The sequence below is a fragment of the Pseudonaja textilis genome, chromosome 1, assembly GCF_049901715.1.
Source record: "Pseudonaja textilis isolate UNSWEBS1 chromosome 1, rPseTex1.2, whole genome shotgun sequence".
NCBI lineage: Eukaryota > Metazoa > Chordata > Lepidosauria > Squamata > Elapidae > Pseudonaja > Pseudonaja textilis.
The window spans coordinates 282071031-282091228 of record NC_141990.1 but is presented as its reverse complement, the minus strand read 5'-3'; the positions used below and the strand labels follow the sequence as shown (position 1 = coordinate 282091228).

The following is a 20198-nucleotide window of genomic DNA, read 5'->3' as shown; positions in this document are numbered from 1 at the left end:
ACAGAAATCATAATGAGCAAGTAAAACTCAAATTGCCTATAATTGCACAAACATTGAAATTTAATCTCGGTTTAGCATACCCTGTGCAGTGCAATCCCAAGACGTGTACTTATAGTATATCCCCACTATATTATACACGACCAAAAAAAGTAATTGGATAAATCATGCATAAGACGGTATGTGAACATAGCCAGTATACTGAATAAACCGCCCAGACCAGTTTCTGATCATCAGTTTAGACACAAGTATAAATGGGGAGAATATTCATTTTTTTTAAAAAGGACTACTATATACCCGCCTGTCGTAAGAAAAGCATCCAGATTACTTGATGGGCACCGAGGATTTCAATTACCCCCTAAAGAGGCTTCTTGCTCCGGTTCAGCTAGTGCAACTTGTGGCATCAGTGCAAAAGCAGGACCTGCATTTTTAACTTCACGGGATAGCAGCACCTGTGCTTCCCCTCCGCCCAAAGCTTTGAAATGTGTACCTATGCAAAGGGGTAACCTGAAACAGTCTGGAGGGGTCTCACATTTGCGGACTCGGGTTACCGAAAAGCGACCAGCCTTCCAACAGAAACCTTACCGAGAAACGAAGCGGCGGCCTAATCTGGCCCCGCTCTGAAAGCCACACAACAGTCCGGGTCTCTTAGGGGGGTCTCTCAGAAAGCCGCTAAACCAGACCCGACACCAGGAATTGGCATCCAGACAACTAGGAAGAGTGTCACGTCACCACTAAACAAATCAGCTAGTTATCATCCTTCCCCCTAAGACAAACTCTACTTCCGGGTCATCTGTGAGAAACGTCACCTTTGAAGTAAAATATATACAGATGTACAAAAAGGAAGAGGTGCGCGTTGGCTTCAGCTTCCGAGTACACGTCTCTTAGTTGAAAACGGTTGTAACTGTATATCCGTATAAGTCAGGGACCCCCAAACTTGGCAACTTTTAAGACTTGTGAACTTCAACTCCCAGAATTCCCAACTGGGAGTTGAAGTCCACAAATCTTAAAGTTGCCAAACTTGGAGACCTCTGAAATATTTGAAACAGTCTATATTTTGTTGAAGCGTTTTGCAAAAACGGTTTATATCTATCTGATCAAGTAATGCCTCCCAGTAACTTTAAGATAGGTGGACTTCCAACTCCCAGAATTCCCCAGCCAGGTTGGGGAATTGTGGGAAGTGAAGTTCACCTATCTTAAAACAGCTGCAGTTGAGAAACATTGTCCAAAATATATAAGGAGGAAAAGGAGTAAGGACTGTTGAAGTCAAGGAGCCAATTTCTGTCTAAATTACATAAACTTCCGCAAAACTATGTTTCTGACCCAGATTCATAGGGATGATTTTTTTTAAAAAAAAATCTTTTAGTATAATTTAAAGATTAACATTCAACTTGCTAAATTTGGCTCTCTTTTTTTTTTTTGTCAGAGGCAATAAACACCGCGAGGTAGAACCAATGATAAATAAATCAACATCGTTCGGAATCATTACGCCAAGAGCTGCATTCAAAACCAGCAAAATTATTCATCGCCACACAAAACGAGGCTCAGACGCGGCTCTTTAAAACAAAGAGGAAGAATACCCGGAAGTTCCGAGAAGACTCATCCTACTCATAATCCCTGGAGCAAGGGAAAAATAATGGCAACGACTCCTGCGCATGCGTTCAAGGCCGAGCGGTACGCGTCTGGCTTATCTAAGCGTAGAGAGAAAGTTGATCGAGTTGCGCTTGCGCGGTACCTTCGACCAGGTAAGGATGGACTTTCCTTCGGCTCGCAAAGCTGTGCTGGACATAATAAAGGGTGCGCGCGCGGGGGAGTTGCCTCGCCTGCTGCACTGGCTGAGAACAACTAGTAAGCGGAGTTTCTTCTTATGCGTCTTATCCTCCCCAACACTTGAAATAGTATAACGTGGGGTTGCCAGACAGTAACATGTACTTTGTGGGGGTTTTTTGTTTTTTGATGTGCCTTTCCATCTTTTCCCCCATTTTTCCCGCTCTCTTCTATACGCAGAACGTTTATTTGCTTTATACTTCGCTTATCTGCCCCTTTTTATCATTGCTTTTGTTGACTCTGTTACAGGTCTGTTGACTTGGAGAAACCTTATTCAATCAGGGTTTAGTTTAATCGCACCAAACATGCTGAATCAAATTAATTGGGCATTTGGTTCAATGTATTGTATTCCTCAGTGACTCTGGGAAACCCATAAGTAAGATACGGCATCCTATATTTTTCTCCAGTAAGAATACATGGAAGCTGTGTTGCTTTTGAAATTCGTTTTGACATAGGCATTATGATGGATTGCCCTTAAGAGTAAGAGTACACACATGTCCCACTGGGTTGGTTCACTTTGCATCTGGTTGCTTGGTATAAAATTTGTTCTCTCTGGAAAAGCCATCTAACCTTTGCCATATCTCCTGGCAAAAAAAAATTAGAGTATATATGTATTAAGATAATTGTTTATGTTACAATCTTTGGGCATAACTGAACATTCACTAGGTATCAGTTGGCATTGTTGATAGTGAATTTTGAATTTCTTTTTTTTTTTTTTTTGCAATATTTTGTAATGGATTTTGGAGGTGCCTTTCAAGGATCAGTCTTGGACACTGTTTTTGTTGTTCCTTGGATTCCTGATCAACGTTTCTGACATCACTGATATACTGACTATCAATCTTGATGGCAAAGCATGATCAGCTCAGTGGTGGGATTCAATTTTTTTTACTACCGCTTCTATGGCCATGGCTTCTTGGGCATGGCAGGGGAAAGACACTGTAAAATCTCTAGACAGAGGTGGTATTTGCCGGTTCTCTGAACTACTACAAATTTCCGCTACCAGTTCTCCAGAACTGGTCAGAACCTGCGAATACCACCTCTAGATCAGCTGTAATGAAACATTTTATCAGCATTTCCCTTTAATTGCCTAATGCTGAATATGAATAAAACTGAGACTGTCCTGTTTTGGCCAGATTGTCATTCCAGTCCATTACTGAGTCTTTCCCCCTGTTTGTCTTAAAGGCTACCGTATTCCCTCCCCCCAGGTTTCTTCTTCTAGGCCTTGCATTCTTGATTGATAACTAACTGGCTTCATGCCTGTTTACTGATTGTACAACTAGTGCCATTAATTTTCTTTTGATGAATGTTTGTAGAATCTGTACTTCTAGGAATCTGCTCATTCAGCAACCAAGTTAAATAAAGTTATTGCCTTGAGTTTCACATGATCACTGCAAACTGTGTTTTCCCTATTTTTGCAGACGACTTTGATGAATTTACATGCAATAATGATGATATCATTCTCAGAAGTATTGCTGAAGATATTCGACATCGTTTGCCTATTGGAGCAGTGCTCAATTCAGAGCATAATGCTCTTCAAAAAGTAGGTTTTGCTATTTAGCCTTCCCATAAATGTTAACAAGGGGTTTTTAATTAGAATTTTCTATAAAGCCATCAATACTCATGGCTTTGTTGGCTTTTTTGTTGATGTAGTCCAGGAGTCTCCAAACTTGGCAATTTTAAGACTTGTGGATTTTAACGCTCTGCTGGCTGGAGAATTCTGGGAATTGAAGTCCACAAGTCTTAAAGTTGCCAAGTTTGGAGACCTTTGACGTAGTCCAACAGAAGGAAGAACATAATTCAAGGTTTAAAGTAAACATTTGGGCAGTAATATCTCTAGGAATTATTCATTATAACTATACCAAGATTATTTTTAAATTAAAATGCAAAACATTTTCTTGATTGGCCTTATCTTTAAAGTTCAGTATTCTTCATTGGTAAAATGAAAGTATCAATATATTGCTTGTAATTAGATACTATATTGCTTCAATTGTATAGATAAGGTGTTAGAATGTTATAGTATATTGATATACATATCTGTATACTGTATGTCTCGATAGATTTGGACATATTCCAAATGCATAATCGAATGCTCAGCTGATTGCCTTTATACCAGGGATAGTCTTACCATTAGATAGTGTAAAGCAGTCTTCTCAAGTGGATTGTTATTGGGATGCAGCAAGATTAGAATATCTTGGAGGAAAAAGCTATGTCCCATATCCTGCCCTTAAGTTAGCCTGCTGCCTCAAGGTACATGAATAGAATAGAATACTTTATTGGCCAAGTGTGATTGGACACACAAGGAATTTGTCATGGTGTAAATACTCTCAGTATACATAAAGAAAAGATACATTCATTAAGAATCAAGAATCATAACATACAATACTTAATGAGAGTCATAGGGTACAATCAACAATCAAATCATACTAGGAAACAGTCAATATAAATCGTAAGGATACAAGCAACAAAGTTACAGTCCTACAATCACAAGTGGGAGGGGATGGGTGATAAGGAGCGATGAGAAGATTAATAGTAATAGTAGTGTACACTTTGTAAATAGTTGAACGGTGTTGAGGGAATTATTTGTTTAGCAGAGTGATGGCTTTCAGGAAAAAACTGTTCTTGTGTCTAGTTGTTCTGGTGTGCAGTGCTATATAGTGTTGTTTTGAGGGAAGGAGTTGAAACAGTTTATGTCTGGGATGTGAGGGGTCTGTAAATATTTTCACAGCCCTCTTTGACTCGTGCAGTGTACAGGTCCTCAATTAAAGGCAGGTGGGTAGTAATTGTTTTTTTCTGCACCTAATTATCCTCTGAAGTCTGTTGTCTGTCATGTTGGGTTGCAGAACCAAACCAGACAGTTATAGAGGTGCAGATGATAGACTCAATAATTCCTCTGTAGAACTGTATCAGCAGCTCCTTGGGCAGTTTCAGCTTTCTGAGTTGGCACAGAAAGAACATTCTTTGTTGTGCTTTTTTGATGACATTTTTGATGTTAGGTGTCCATTTTAGGGCATGTGATATAGTAGAACCTAGAAATTTGAAGTTCTCTACTGTTGTACTGTGTTGTCAAGTATTGTAAGAGGTGATAGTATGGGAGGGGTTCTTCTAAATCTACCACCATTTCTATGGTTTTGAGTGTGTTCAGTTCCAGATTGTTCTGGTTACACCACGAGGCAAGTTGAATAACGCCCTGTCTGTATGCAGATTCATCATTGTCTCGAATGAGACCAATCACTGTTGTGTCATCAGCAAACTTCAGTATTTTAACAGATGGATCGTTTGAGATGCAGTCATTGGTATATAGGGAGAAGAGAAGTGGAGATAGCAACAGCCTTGGGGGCCCCCTGTGCTGATTGTACAGGTATCGGATGTGATTCTGCCTAGCTTCACCTGCTGCTTCCTGTCTGTTTGGAAGCTTATGATCCACTTACAAGTGTGTTCAGGTACCGCTAGTTGGTTTAATTTATTTAGAAGAGTGTCTGGAATGATGGTATTTTGAATGCTGAACTGAAGTCTACAAAGAGGACCCTTGCGTAGGTATTTGGAGACTCAAGGTGTTGTAGGATGTAATGCAGAGCCATGTTAACAGCATCATCTGTCGATCTATTTGCTCAGTATGCAAACTGCATGCGATCTAACAGCAGATCCATTATGGTTTTCAGATGGGACAGCACAAGCCTTTCAAAGATTTTCGTAACTACAGATGTTCAAGCAACTGGTTTGTAGTTATTCAATTCCTTGATGGAGGGCTTCTTTGGCACTGGGATGATGGTAGAACGTTTGAAGCGGGAAGGAACATAGCACATCTCTAGTGATCTATTGAAGATTTGGGTGAAGATGGGGGCCAATTGGTCAGCACAGACTTTTAAGCAAGGAGGAGTTATCTTATCTGGCCCTGGTGCTTTTCCTGGCTTCTGTTTATGTAATAGATCTTGCACTTCTTTTACTGTGATCACCAGAGGTTGTGAGCTCAATGGATTGGGGCCAGTTGTAGGAGGCTTGGCTGTTGTTGGTGTGTTTGAGATGTGGGTTGTGGAGATAGGTGGCTGTACTTTCTTTTCAAACCTGCAGTAAAACACATTCAGGTCATCTGCTAGTTGTTGATTTCCTTCTGCCTGGGAAGGAGGTTTGCTGAAGCCAGTGATGTTTTTAAGAGTTTTCCACATGTTTGCTGGTTCATTTGTTGAGAATTGATTCTTTAACTTTTCAGAGTAGCTTCTTTTTGCTGCTCTGATCTCTCTTGTGAAATATGTTTCTGGCCTGTTTGTATAGCATTCTGTCACCTTTTCTGTAGGCTTCCTCTTTGGAATGACGTAGTTGCTTAAATTTAGCTGTGAACCAAGATTTATTGTTACTATATATTTGCAGGTTCCTTGTTGGTACACATAAGTCTTTGCAGAAGCTAACATGATGTTACAGTATCTGTGAGCTCATCTAGGTCTGCAGGGGCATCTTCAATAACATTCCAATCAGTGCAATCAAGGCAGGCCTGGAGTTTCAGCTGTGCCTCATCTGACTAAGTCTTCACTGATTTAATTGTTGGTTTAATGGTTTTAAGTCTTTGTCTGTAGGCAGGTACAAGATGAATCATGCAGTGGTCAGAGTGTCCCACAGCTGCTCGTGGTAAAGATCTATAAGCATCTTTTACTGTTGTGTAGCAGTGGTCTAAAGTATTTTTGCCTCTGGTGGGACAATTTACATGCTGGAAATATTTTGGGAGTTCTTTCCTTAAATTTGCTTGATTGAAATCTCCTAAAATGATAGGAAGGGAACCTGGGTGTTTGGCTTCAGCCTCCATAATTTGATCAGCAAGAGTTTGTAATGCCTTGTTTACACAGGCTTGTGGAGGAACATATACAGCTATTAGGAGAAATGAGGAGAACTCACGTGGAGAGTAAAATGGCTTGCAGTTGATGTGTAAAGACTCTTAAGTTTTCATCACAAAGTAAACAATTAGGAGCAGCATCTTTTTCTTTTTTTTTCTAAATCTGATGAACATCTGGATTCTACTAAAATGGAAAATGTAGAGGGCGTCACTGGCGTCGCGATGATACGGCATGCGATCTTGGAGGTCTGAGATCGCTGCCAATATCTTTGCTCCTGGACGGTCCTATTGGATCTAAACCATCCCAAAGAGACGGTGAAACTGAAGAGCTCATCCTGTCGATCCCAGGGATACCGCAAAGTCCCTGGTAGATCCAGGAGAAGCTCTTCTTGCCAGCGGCAAAGAGGCAGCCATTAAAGCTGCTGAAGTTGGGACAGCTCCGAAACGAAAGAGAACAGAAAGAGAGAGTGTGCCGGTTTGGTGAGAACTTTTTCTTTATTCTAAGATCTGAAAGGACACCCTACGGAAAAGAAAGAATCTGTAAAAGTTTTGACGGAAGTGATTAAGCAGAGATTTTAAACAGGAATGTCAAAGTAATGTTTTTTCTCATTGCTGGATTTTCTATACATGATCTTATATTTTGAAACTGGACTGGTTTTTTCTTTTCCATCTATTTTTTTCTCCTTTTTGATTTTGTAACATTTTAGGCTAGAGACTCCCTTTTAGTTATTTCTCTTTTTTTAAATATCTTTTTCTTTTTTTTATTCTTATTATATTTTGCTTGGAAAGGGAGGGGGAAAGTGAAAGCAAAGAAACTTTGTAACACTGCCAACTAGGGGCTTGGAAATATTCTATTTCTCTTGTGACCAGACAAAGCTGAGAAAGAAAGAACTGATACTTTTTTTCAAGGACATTGCTATTTGATAAGATAGAAGGAAGAGCATGGGAGAGTATTATTGCAGGTGCTCTTCTGGGTTTCTATCAACAGCTGAAGTCTGGTGTTGAAGTTTATAGGAAAAGAAAAGGTGATAAGTTTCTGGAGAAGAGTGTGATAACAAGAGCCTTGGATAACTAAACAAAGTACAGTGTGTTCTCTTGATTTTTCCTAAGCTGTGCTACCTCTCCTCAACAGTTTACTTTTTGAAATAGCTATTTGGATTTTTAGTTCTTTGGAACTTGTCTTTGCTTTTTTGTTTTGTTTGTCTTTGGAAGTTAAATTTTTACGTTTGCTTTTTATTTTAAAAGAAAAGTTTTAGTATTAATGATTCCCTTCCTTTTCTTTTTAAGGGAGTAGCCTTTTTTATTTTTCTCTTTCTGCCTTTCTGGTACTTTTGTTTTTTCATCTACCTCCAATACTGTTTTTTTCTTTTTTTATCTTCCTGGCTTTTTTTTGTTTTTCTCTTATGCAGCCTTTTATATTTGAGACCTCTTAATTGGATTAAGGTGTTGAAGAACCTGAAGAATTTTTCCTTTAGCTTTTTATTCCTCACTTTTCCATCTTTTTTAAGATTTTACAACTTTTTCTCTTTTATGTATGTTTATGGTTTTTTCCTTCATTTTTGAATTTTCATTGTTATCTAACTAATAGATTGGATTAAGGTATACAAGAACCTGAAGAAATTCTTTTTTATTATTATTACTATTTGGCTTCTTTTTCCCTACTATTTTTATTTGGAATTGCAATTGGTTACTTCACAATTGGATTAAAGTCTAGAAGAACCTGAAGAATTGAATTGTTTGATATGAGTAGGAAATTAACAGCTCCTGGTTCTTCAACTTCTACTTCCTCCTCTCCACCATCTGGAGGACAACGTTCAATACAGACAATGTTAAAGCAAGAGAAAGAACAAGAAAAAGAAAAAGTGATCCTGCAAATGATTATGCAAGGAATTCAAAACATTCAAACAAGATCAGAGAATACTGAAAAGAGAATAGAGAACATCGAACAAAGAACAGAGAACATTAAATAACAGGAAAAACCGATGAAAACGTCAAGAACATCCAACAAATGATGATGAAGTATGATGAGAGACTACTAAAAATTGAAGAAGAAGATAAACAAAGAGATAAGATTGGAGACATTGATAACAGATTAACTGTGGTTGAACAAGATAAAAGTGGTATGCTGAGATGGGAGATGGACAGATCATCTTAGATTATCTTAGATTCCAAAACAAAGAGGAAGAAAAAGGACAAAATCTAGCTGAGATAATGATAGAAATATTGGCTGAAGCTTTGGAAATAACTGAAGAGAAGATGATGGATGGAATAGATGAGGTCTATCGAGTCTTCACAAGATACACAATGAGAAATAGCCTACCAAGAGAAGTTCACATCAGATTTACAAAGAAAGCCATTAAAACGCAAATATTGCAAGTGGCAAAAGAGAAAACATTGAAATATAAAGATAAGGAGATTGTGGTTTTGAAACAAGTACCCAGAAGAGTGAGAGAGATGAGAAGAGAATACCGATTCTTGACCAAACTGCTACTTAAAAAAGAGGTGAATTATAGATGGCTGATTCTAGAAGGTTTAATGTTCACATGGCAAAACAGAGATACAGAATTGATTCAATTGAGAAAGCTGAATCATTTTATACAGAATTTTTCAGAGGGAAAGAGGAAGAGGCAGAAAAAGAAATTTCACTAATTGAATTCCAAGAGGACTGCCAAATGACGACTGAAAAAGAGGAAGGTGCAGTAGGTGCCAAATGACGACTGAAAAAGAGGAAGGTGCAGTAGGTGGAAAGAAGGAAGCCAAAGAACAACGTGAACTAAGATCCACGAGAGCTGCCAAACCTAATTATAAAATATAACCATGGAAGAGAAAAAATTGATTACAATTAATATAAATGGACTTAATTCAGCCGTTAAAAAAAGGAAAACTTTCCATAAATTAGAGAAATTAAAATTTGATATAATCTGCCTACAAGAAGTACATATTAAAAAGCAATATGAACAATTGTTGATACAGCCAAAACTAGGGAAAATATTTACCTCCTTGACACAATCCAAGAAAAGAGGAGTGGTTTTATATATTAAAGAGACCATTCCAGCAAAATTGATTTATACTGATGACGATGGAAGAATACTAATGGTGGAAATAATGGATAATAATATGAAAACACTCCTGATTGCAATCTATGCCCCGAATGACAAACAAGAAGAATTTTATAAAAAAATCGGATTCCACCTGCAGGCTTTGAGTTTGACAGCCCTGATCAAGGCAGTCCCCTAATTAAATTTTAGGAGGGCAATGAAGGCTGGTTCTGCTAAATCTTTGGGATTTAAATTGCTTGCTAACTAGATCATTCTTCTAGTGCCGTGATGGCGAACTTATGGTATGCGTGCCAGAGATGGCACACAGAGGCCTTTGTGGGCACGTGCGCCTTTGCCAGCTGCTCTTCTGGTTTTTGGCTGCTAACATGCGCGCTGTCCAGGTTTTCTTCACAAGCGCCAGAAAACAGCCCCCCAAACAGCCTGAAAATGGCTCAAGAAATGGCCTGAAAATGGCCTGGAAAACAGCCTGAAAAATGGCAAAACATAGCCAACAAACAGGCATGTATGCGCCGGCCAGCTGGTCTTCGGGTTTCTGGCACTTCGGTGCACGCACATGCGCATGCATGCATGTATGCGCATTCCGGTTTGGGCACTTGGTACCAAAAAGGTTCGCCATCACTGTTCTAGTGTGATGGAGAATTTTTTTTTTAATTATGTGTGATCTGGATTTTTCCATTTTGGTCTTTTTAACTTGATTTTATGGAATTCTTTTGTACGTTTATGGTGCTTAATTTTTCCATTTCAACATTTGTGATTGTGAACTACTAGAGTCATTCAGATATGATGGATTAACAGATAAAATGTATGACTATTGAATTTCAATGGTATATAAGCTGATGTGGGTAAAATGTCACATATTTACCAAGTGTACCTTTTTTTTCTCTAGCTTCATGAACAGGCAGTACCCACCATTCATGTTGATGCTTTCCTTTATGATGATGACTGTATTGATTCTTTATGTGAAGAAGGAAAGATGAGCAGAAATTATTGTCTAGCATGTGGCTCTCATCAGACAGCACCATTAGGTAAGCAGTTATGTATTGTATTTTTTTAAATCAAACTACAGCACTAGTACCGGAATGTTCCCTTCCTGTACATCAAGCCAATCATTTTGGGCTGGAGTTTGTGGGTGCTTATATAACATAAATATTATGAGGTCTTGCTTGTTTAAAAAATAGTTCCTATGACAGCTGGGCCATGCACAAAGCATCTTTTGATTACAAGGCAGCTGATGAAGTTGCTTCTCAATAAACAGGTACTTCTCACTCTCCAGAAAGCTTTGTAGCAATTTATTGTAAAAATATTGCATATTTTTAATCTTGTAGTAAAAAGGCACTACATCTCTTTTAGTTCCTTCGAATGCTGAAAGACTATGCGATATGTTTTTACCTTATGATTTGCAAGAATTCAATTACGTTTTAGGTTCTCAGTATAAAATCTAAGAGAATGTGGTCACTATGACACAAATCCCAATAAGTGCCAAAGGCAATATCAGTGGGTACATTAGTACCTGCATGTGCTAAGATACATGCTCATGATTCAGTGACTAAAGAGATTCTCAGCCGTTCAGGTCATGGTTGTCCCAAAGGTGCTTATTCAAAAGGCAATTGGACTTTCTGGTTTTTCTTTTCTGGTTTGAAGCTGAAGAAACTTCTTGGATGAGAAGCAAAACGTCTTCAAAGAAAAAGCAGAAAATCTGGTTGTTTCTTGAAAAAGCTTTGGGTCATGATCCAGTGTTTGTTCCTAAATCAAGGATGCAGCTTCTCATCAGTGTTCAGTCGTACTTGAGTGAACTCCTGTAAGTTCTGGAAGTGTCTACCAATTATTAATTTATATGAAATTCACAATCTTAAAATTAATTAGGATATTTGGAAATGGAGGAAATTCTTGGGGAGTGCATCATAAGGGATAGTGATACTATATTTTCCTTTTCCTTCTGCATTAAGTATATTCAGTCTAAAATCTATATTGCATGTGGTTCAGTCTTCATTCTTTAAAAAAGTAAAGAAACATATTGATTATGCTTTGGGACTGTTTTTTTTCATTGAACTCAGGGAATTTATTGCTCTTGCTATTGTTATGGTGTTATTTTTGTATTTTTTTGTATGTTTTGTTAGTTTATTTTACCAGATCTGGAGGTTGCCTTCAATGAAAGATTATTATGTATGTTCACTGCCTTGGGTTACTTTTAAGGTAATAAAGGTGGAATAAAGTCTAATAAATAAAGTCCTCTCCATATTTATAGGGTATGAATTTATACATTCAGAAATATTTATATATGTACTACACAACTTTTGCTTAAGTAATACTGTTTTAATGCTTGCAAATTGCCACAAAGACAGTGCCTTTCAGAAGCCATTAGTATTACATTCATTTATTTTTATGTTTTAGATATAAATAAAAGTTTTAGCAGTTCAAAGTAGTTTACATTAAAATATTAGAGAAGTATATATTAAAATCATATAAGCACTTTGAAAATTATTTAGAACTGTTTTGGATCTGTCTTGAGTTCAATTCAGGCAAAGTCTCTACTTTTATTAAAACATCTTTCTTCAGGCTTTCACATAAGCCTGAAAAATTTGCATCTGCTTTAAGAAGACAACTCTCTAAATATGATGCAACTGTTTAAAGTTTGGGATTAAAAAAGCTTTCATAAACAGCAGAAAAATATCATGTATGTGATCCAAAAAATTTTTCCAAAATATTTTCAAATATGCTTCTTTTTTCTGAATGGTTATGAATTAAGAAATTGTGGTGATAACAATCTATTTTCAAATGTCCAAATGACAGGTTAATTAGTTCCCAGAATGGTTAGATATGAACATTTTGCAATCTGGAATGTTTTTCAGAGTCAGCATGCTAAATCTTGTTATGTTCACTTAATACAATGCAAGGAGAGAAAAAAATAAAATCCAGGCTTTGCCATCAGCATGATGGTCCCCAAAATAGAATGAGCAAAGATGAACATGCCGTCTTTGCAAGATTCTAGCTACTCAAAGAACCATCTCCATAATGTATTCCATTTAAATGCATATAGATTGTTCAGTTTTCAACTGTATCTGTATGATGCTAGTAGATGCCAAACAGATCCATATACTAGATATGGCAAATCCCTTTCAGGTCACATGTAGCCATTACTTTTTCAAAATTGCAGCAGAAATGTATAATATTCAAATTAGGCTTGGCAATATCTTTATCACTGCCCAAATCGAAAATTTAATCCAAGTTCTTATAATCTTGTGTTTCATGCTGGATGCTAACCATGGCTGCAACGTGCTTTGTTTTATTGTTTTTTCCCAGAATTCATTTCCCATTCTTTTTCCCTTGTGGAACTGAAGTTCCTGTACCAGGAAGTATTGCCTGACCTGACAGGGAAGGTTCTGGTTGACGTGGGCTCCAGGCTTGGAGCAGTCCTGTTTGGGGTAAAAACTACACCAGAAATTGGTTGACAATGTCTGTGCTTCCACCCCTCTCCTTTTGCTGGTAGTCATTGTTTTATGCTGTATTATTTTACTTAAGCAAGTTTCTGGTTGCTATTTTTTGAACCTTAATTTGTTATTGACTTGATAGGGTTTTTTTTCACTGATTTGTTCTTACGTATTATTTTGACATTTGATTACTGATATTACTCAAGTTGAATATAATTTTTGGAATGCAAAAGTTGAGACATATATCCTTTATTACAGGAATCAGCATATTATAGTCATAGTATAATTAAAGACACAAATAAGTTCAGAAATAACAGGCTGTAGTCATCAAGCTTTACCCTTGAAAATAAAGGATGCTGGCCTTATCCTTTGCATGCTTTTAGAATTAACTAATCTTTTGTGCAAAGGTGATATTTCTGCTCCTGGCAAGAAACTATTTTTAGTAAGTAGATGCAGAATCAGCCTTCACATTTATCCTAAAATAGAAAGTATAATTATTGTTTACATGATTCAAAAATAATAACCTTTTACAGGTTGAAAAACAGAATATTCTGGTTTAAAACTAAGCATTCTTCAAGCTGAGTTTGATTTCTCTTGACTACATAAATATGTTCATGCAGTCTTCTCACAAGCTGCAGAGAAGTGGCTTGTAATTGCAGCCTTCTGGGATGTTCCTTCTCCCCCCACCTCCACAATTTTCCAGTCTAGCACAGAGTCCTGTTATTCCTTGGAGTCGCAACATTATAAAGTTTACATGCCCCTGGACTCGAAGTGATTGTGCTTAATTCTGCTGAAAATTATTTTAAAAAATATGTATTTCTAATTGAGACAGAATATTAATAGTGCCTAATTACTTTTATTTAAACTGAAAGGTCAATTCAATTAAACCAAAGCAAATTTAGGGCCTGGCTGGAACCTATCTTCTTTTAAGGGTCTGGCTCCAGCAAAGCATTCACAACGTGGATATTGCCTTTGTTCCCCCCAAAATAGGCATTTCCTGGGCTGTCATGTGAGCGAATATTTAGCATAGTTGTCTATAATAGGGCCTGCACACATTTTGAAAGTAAATTCCTATAGATAAGCAAAAATCAGATGCCCGCTACAGTTAAACTCTGTATTCCAACCTACTTTAGCAACATCTGTTTTTCTACTTTTTATTTTAGGCCTACTATTATAGTTCAGCATCCCAGATCAATGGAGTTGAAATGAATGGAGATTTTTGCCAGTTGCAGGAAGCTATCATTTCAAAGTATCGACTTGATGACAGAATAAAGGTGAACCAATACATTTGATTTCTTGGTTTATGTATGGAAAGACTGCAGGTTAGCATAATGCTTTTTATTAGAAATGCAATATTGAAGAAATCTTGTAGCTATCCAAATCTTTTGTCTACCTAAGTTCTTGGAAGGACAATTCCTGTACAGTAAAGAAAACACCCAGCATTTTTCTAATTTTCAGGTGCTACACTTCCCGTGTATTGGCTTATCATTCTGATAATTCTGTAAGGAAGCAAGTTTCCACACTACTGTACATTCTTATGTCAGTGTTGCAGATATGGAATTGAGGAGAAATTGAAGCCAAGAATGAACAACTTTCTTAACATTCATGGCCAAGATGAGAAATTTCTGATTCCTACCTAAATTCTTATCATAAGTGAATCTTATTATATTTTGCAATAACTTTAATCTTACAACCTTCCTTAGTAAGAACATTAAGTGAGTGTGTTGGGTTGAGGCAGTACTGGAGAGCCAAGCTCAGCAAGAGTACTTCTACCATACCCCTGAAGTGCTTTGGGGTATATGCATTGTACTAAAGGAATACCAAGTAATCACTGGTGGGATTCAAATTTTTTTACTACCAGTTCTGTGGGCATGGCTTGGTTGGCATGGTGTGGCTTGGTGAGTGTGGCTTGGTGCAGCGGTCGCCTACCGGTGGGCCACGGCCCACTGGTGAGCCGTGAGAAAATTTTGGTGGGCCGCAGAGAAATCTCACCCCAAGAGCACCCCCCCAAAGGAATTAATCCAGGCTGCACAGAAACACAAGTGCTGTACTGCCCACATGGCCTGCGGGAACCCTCCCTGCCTACTCACTCCTTACCTGGTAAACTTGCCTGCTAAATTTCTATTTTTCCTTTTTCCGACCATCATCTGTTCTCTATGCCGGGAGATTTACATTAGCTAGGAAGCAGAAAATGGTTGGATTTCTTGCTTTCCAGCGAGTCTTTAGATCTTCGCCTCTGCTTTTAAGTACAGCCGAACCTCCCTTAGGACTGAAGTTTTACTTGCAAGCAAATTCAGTGCAGACTCAGGGCAAGCAAATTTGAGAGACTGAGCTAGCCGATGACAGACAGACAGACAGATCATTTAATGATTCTGTGAGCAACTCAATCCGCCTGCTTTGCCTGATTTTGGGTAAAAGTTGCTCTTTTTTGATAAAAAATCAATATTTATATGCATGGGGTGTTGTGAGTTAATTTTGTATGTTTGCTTGCTAGCAAATTTTAAAGTTTGCTTGCGAGCAAATTTTATGTGACAGGCTGAGCTAGCTGATGGCAGATAGATAGATCTCTGAATGAATCTGTGATTCTGTGAGCAACTCAATCTGCCTGCCTGCTTTGTCTGATTTTGGGTAAAAGTTGCTGTATTTTAATAAAAAAAAATCAATATTTATATAAATATAATATATACATACAAGCCATGCCCAGCCAGTCACATGACCACCAAGCCACACCCAAAAATTAGGCCACACCCACAGAACCAGTTAGTGGTCCCTGTGATCTAAAATTATGAGTTTGGTGGTCCCTGAGGTCCAAAAGGTTGGCAACCCCTGGCTTGGTGGGCATGGCAGGGGCAGGATATGTTGTAAAATCTCCATTCCCACCTGACTCCAGGGGGAAGGATACTGCAAAATCCCATTCCCTCCCCACCCCACTAACCTGCTTTCCAGCTTCTTTTTCCTGCCCAGGTCAACCAAAGAAGACCCAGCCCATCAGCTGGGACTTGTGGGGTGGGACCAGTCAGAGGTGGTATTTGCTGTTTCTCCGAACTACTCAAAATTTCCACAACTGGTTCTCCAGAACTGGTCAGAACCTGCTGAATACCACCTCTGCAAGCAATGAAATAGCAGCAGGTTCCATTTTAAACAATGTTCATAATATGGTTATCTTGGAAGCAAAGTACAGGCTTAGTTCAGCTACTTGAGAAGGAGACAAGAAGTTCCCTCATCACTTCAACTTCAACAGTTTTACTAAGCATAGGCTAACAGAGAGACGGACACTGGGTCTGTGTACAGAGAGACCCTTCTTATTATCTGTGTCTTACCCTTTTCCTTATTGACAAAACACTCCCAAGTTAAAGAAACAGGGAATCTCCAACAAGCAGACTTCATTTCTCTGGTCACCTTCAGTTCTGTTTCATAGTTATGCCACAGTGTATCTCACAGCTTGCTTACTACATAATTTTTAATTTCTTTATAATACAATGATAAGATTAATCACAATCTGTGATATTGGAACAATTATTTTCTAATGGATTGATCAAGAGATGAATCATGTGTAGTGATGTAAGATTAATAGAAGGATCAGAACTAGATGGTTTTCCTTAATTGGAACAATTTTTAACAATCTTAAATATTATCACATGGTTTTTCATTTGAACCTCTGAAAAATCATTTCTCTTTAGGTGATTAATGCAGATATTTGTACTCAAGCTTCACTTCTTCAAAATGCAGACATTGTTGTAATGAATAATGTCTTTGAATATTTCCTTGACAGATCAGAACAGGCTAGGTAAGTTCTCTTTGTTCTGGAAATTTCTAGAAACACTGTCTAACACCCAACCAATTATGCATATGTTATTGTTCTTTAAAATCCAAGCCAGTATATAAAAATATAATTGTGAAAACTGCTATATATTCCTTTGTGCTTTTTAGGGATGCAAAAGCATTCCAATTAAAGACAGCTGAATAAAAAAGCTTGTGAAACCTATCATTTCCCTCTCGCTAAGGCTAAAACTGGAAACTTAGACACATGCCCAATCCAATTATTTTATTTTTATTTTTTATTAAATTTGTAATTATTAAATTTCTCTCTACCAAGTGAAACTACAGTAGTTTGGGCAAAATGAAAATCTGTCAAAGATCAGCTTGCCTTCTAAAATACATTTTGAAAGCATTCTCATGCTTGATGAACCTCAACAACATGAAACATGATTTTCATGCTGTGGGTAGTTGTAGTGTAAATTATGTAATGTTACCTGCTGTTTCAATGTGCTTGATTTATTTTATTTGCTCTATTATACAAAAATAAATATTTTAAAAGACATCAAACAGAAAAATAAAAGAAAATGAGAAGAGATTAAAGTAGTTTATCAGTGTGCTTGATGAGGAAATAGGTCACATGTATAGTTTTAAAAAAGGAAATGGAAAAAGATTAAATTAACCAACATGATACACTTCAATCACCATCAATCATATTAAGTAACAATTCTTGAAGAGATGATCCAAATACACCTGAAAGATTGAGAAAAGCTTCCATTCTTTTACTGAAAATTTCTGAACTAACTTGCTGATATAGTGAAAGAAATGTTCCAAGCCATAATTCATTTCAAAGTATTATTAGATGAATGATCCTCACCATTTTTTTTTCAATAAATTGAATAGGGAGCATTATTTAACAGAACATTTTATAGAAAAAAATATGAATAAAACTTTTAAGGTTATTCCAAGTGTTCTGTAAAATAATGTGGTATGTCTAACATTACATGACCTGCATCTACTTGCTATGTTACCACTCCCATATCGGATGCAGTGCCACCAAAGATCCCCTATTCCTCCCAAATAGATCTGAAATTCTGTATATGGGGAAAAAAAGAAGAATTTGTTCATTGTCAAATGCTGCCCCATTAGTGGAATGACACAGTTGGATAGAATCCTGTATCTTTACCAAACAGGGAGATCCCTCTTTCTTTATTACCATAAAGTGCTTGTATAATTTCATACTATAAAATAAATCTGTAGATGTGTAAGAAATAGAATCCAGTACAAGTTCCAACTTGATTCTCTGGTTCCCAATAAGTTATGATATTCTAGCAGACTAAGTTACTGTTCCCATATTATTCAGCCTGTATAGGTCTTTTCTTTTTCAGTCAGCTCAGGCAAAGTCTTTCAAACATTTAGAAACTGCCCATTTCCCTCACAGAACAACTGTTGGGTGGTATCTTGTATTGTTTCATTTGGCATAATTTTGGGGGAGTTGCTTGATAAGAAATTTATTTTGTTTTACTCCTAGAGCATGGAAAATCATAAGTCAAAATGTAAGAAAACCAGGGTCTTTATTAGTGACTGTCCCAAACCTTGAAAAGTCTATCTCAGAGCTTCAGGTATAAAGAGCTATTTTTCAAACTGTTTACATGGCAAGATTTTCCTTGTGTGTGTTTTAGGTAAATCATGAATTAATTATTGTTGCTGAATCATGTTCTGTTGATAAATATTTGCACACTTTTTTCTGTTTTGGAAGTGACTTCATTACAATGAATTTAGGAGATTGATCATGGGAGATGCTTTGTGATTGTGCCATCTGACTTAATCTTTCACACGTTTGCAACTCAGTAAACAATTTCAGCAGGGAGAAAAATGAAAAGAGCAATCTTTTTCAACTCTCCAGAAATCTCAAACTTTAATTGGTAGGAAAATCAAGGGAATTATTTTATCAGAATTGGGAAAAGCACATTTCTAAAACTTTCTAAAATTTCCTCCCTGAAGCTTATTCGCCACAGAAAGCTGCCATTGTCATTTAAAAATTATTCTGTGTGATTAGAATATATTTCTAAATTTTATTGGAAATCTCACTTGTATTTTCTTCTCCTTTTTAACTGATTTGCTTATACAGAAACACATCATTGTAAGATATAGAAGTATATTTATGTAGGTATTACCTAGTCACATTTTGCAAAAAATGAGATATCTCATTTTTAGATATTATTTTTAGATGTTATTTTGCTTACGTACCTTCAGCAGTTCTGAGATTTATGTATTTTATGTATTGTAGTGAATTGTTTTAATTTCTTTTCAGGTGGACATTCAGCTCAGCCAGTGGGTAGAAGCAGTACCAGTGCAATATGATGGATTCTTAGAAGATGCTGATAGAGAAGCACTTGAAAAAATTTATTTGTACAGAATTCTATAGCATACAAAATATGTACATTCTCATTAAGTGCTTTTTAAATAAAAAAGAACATTTTAAAGAAAGAAACAATGTTGCAGTTTGTTAAACTTTATGTGTTAAAATCTGCCTTTGAAAATAATATAGAAAATCAGAGATATATTTTTGATTAAATAAACATGAAGGCATTAAAAAATTCTCCTTGGTTTATTTCTAGTGAGAATGCTAATTAAAGAACTGCAAATGCTGTATTTGCCATACATTATAACATCTTGTTCTTTCTCTGGACTAGTTTCATTTATATTTTTTCTTTGCACAAACATTTTTTGTGGGACATCAGTCATACAATTGTTCCAGGGCTTATTTTTTGGCTACATGAGGTACATGTTTTCTGTAGAACATGCATCTTTGATTAATTTCTGAACTGCACCTAATTTTAAATACCAGTTTGCCAGAACCAGTGCGAACCAACAGCCAACCTCTGCCCTAACCTACCAGAAAAAAAGAACATGCTGCTAGTGATAAATAGTTTCTATTGCTTTTCTACTAGCAGTTTGCTTTCCTTCAATTCCAAACTGGAAGAAAAAGGCAAGCTCTTCTCAAACAGAAAGAAACTATAGTCCTGACTTACAACCACAATTGGGACCAGAATTTCCATTGCTAAGAAAGGGGGCTGGTAAGTGAGTTGCACCCAATTTCATTACCTTTCTGCTTCTGTTAAGTGAATCACTGAAGTTAAGTGAATCATGATAATTAAACTCAGTGTAAATTCAGATTAAAAGGGAATTTAGCAAACCATTTGGTAGAAATTCCTGATGCTAGGAAGATTATCTCAATTTATTAGCAAATCTATCTTTTTAAAAAAAAATTATTAAATACAGAAAGTTTACTTATACAAAAGTAAA

General features: G+C 36.8%; 2 protein-coding genes across 5 annotated transcripts in view; one reads left to right on the top strand and one right to left on the bottom strand.

Moving 5' to 3' along the window:
- SRP54 (signal recognition particle 54) overlaps positions 1-1663 on the bottom strand; it is a 28525-nt gene extending 26862 nt beyond the window's left edge. Inside the window, exon 1 of one of the 2 annotated variants that reach the window (XM_087921897.1) lies at positions 1578-1663. The gene's annotated coding sequence lies outside the window, so the exon portion shown is untranslated. Of the gene's footprint in view, positions 1-582; positions 734-1577 lie in introns of those variants that run through there. The other variant, XM_026711082.2, reaches the window with a different exon arrangement.
- On the top strand, positions 1175-19383 carry LOC113443076 (uncharacterized). Of its 3 annotated transcripts, none has more exons than XM_087921899.1 (8): positions 1175-1742; positions 3243-3364; positions 10592-10730; positions 13006-13127; positions 14297-14407; positions 16814-16920; positions 18421-18511; positions 19204-19383. In XM_087921899.1, exons 1-8 carry the CDS (start codon positions 1634-1636, stop codon positions 19315-19317), a joined length of 915 nt encoding a protein of 304 aa, XP_087778025.1. In that variant the 5' UTR covers positions 1175-1633; the 3' UTR covers positions 19318-19383. The 3 variants fall into 3 exon arrangements, with proteins under 3 accessions (XP_087778025.1, XP_087778026.1, XP_026566847.2); XM_026711062.2 differs by having other exon boundaries at positions 1581-1845; XM_087921900.1 differs by lacking the exon at positions 18421-18511 and having other exon boundaries at positions 1575-1845.
- Positions 19384-20198: the final 815 nt, after the last annotated feature.

What these genes read in the sequence shown, in the direction of transcription:
- LOC113443076 (XM_026711062.2), top strand. Translation starts at nt 1,653, where the DNA reads ATGCGTTCAAGGCCGAGCGGTACGCGTCTGGCTTATCTAAGCGTAGAG. An exon ending in AGCATAATGCTCTTCAAAAA is followed by an intron (nt 3,365 to 10,591) that starts GTAGGTTTTGCT and finishes TTTTTTCTCTAG; the next exon opens with CTTCATGAACAGGCAGTACC. An exon ending in AGTCTATCTCAGAGCTTCAG is followed by an intron (nt 18,512 to 19,203) that starts GTATAAAGAGCT and finishes ATTTCTTTTCAG; the next exon opens with GTGGACATTCAGCTCAGCCA.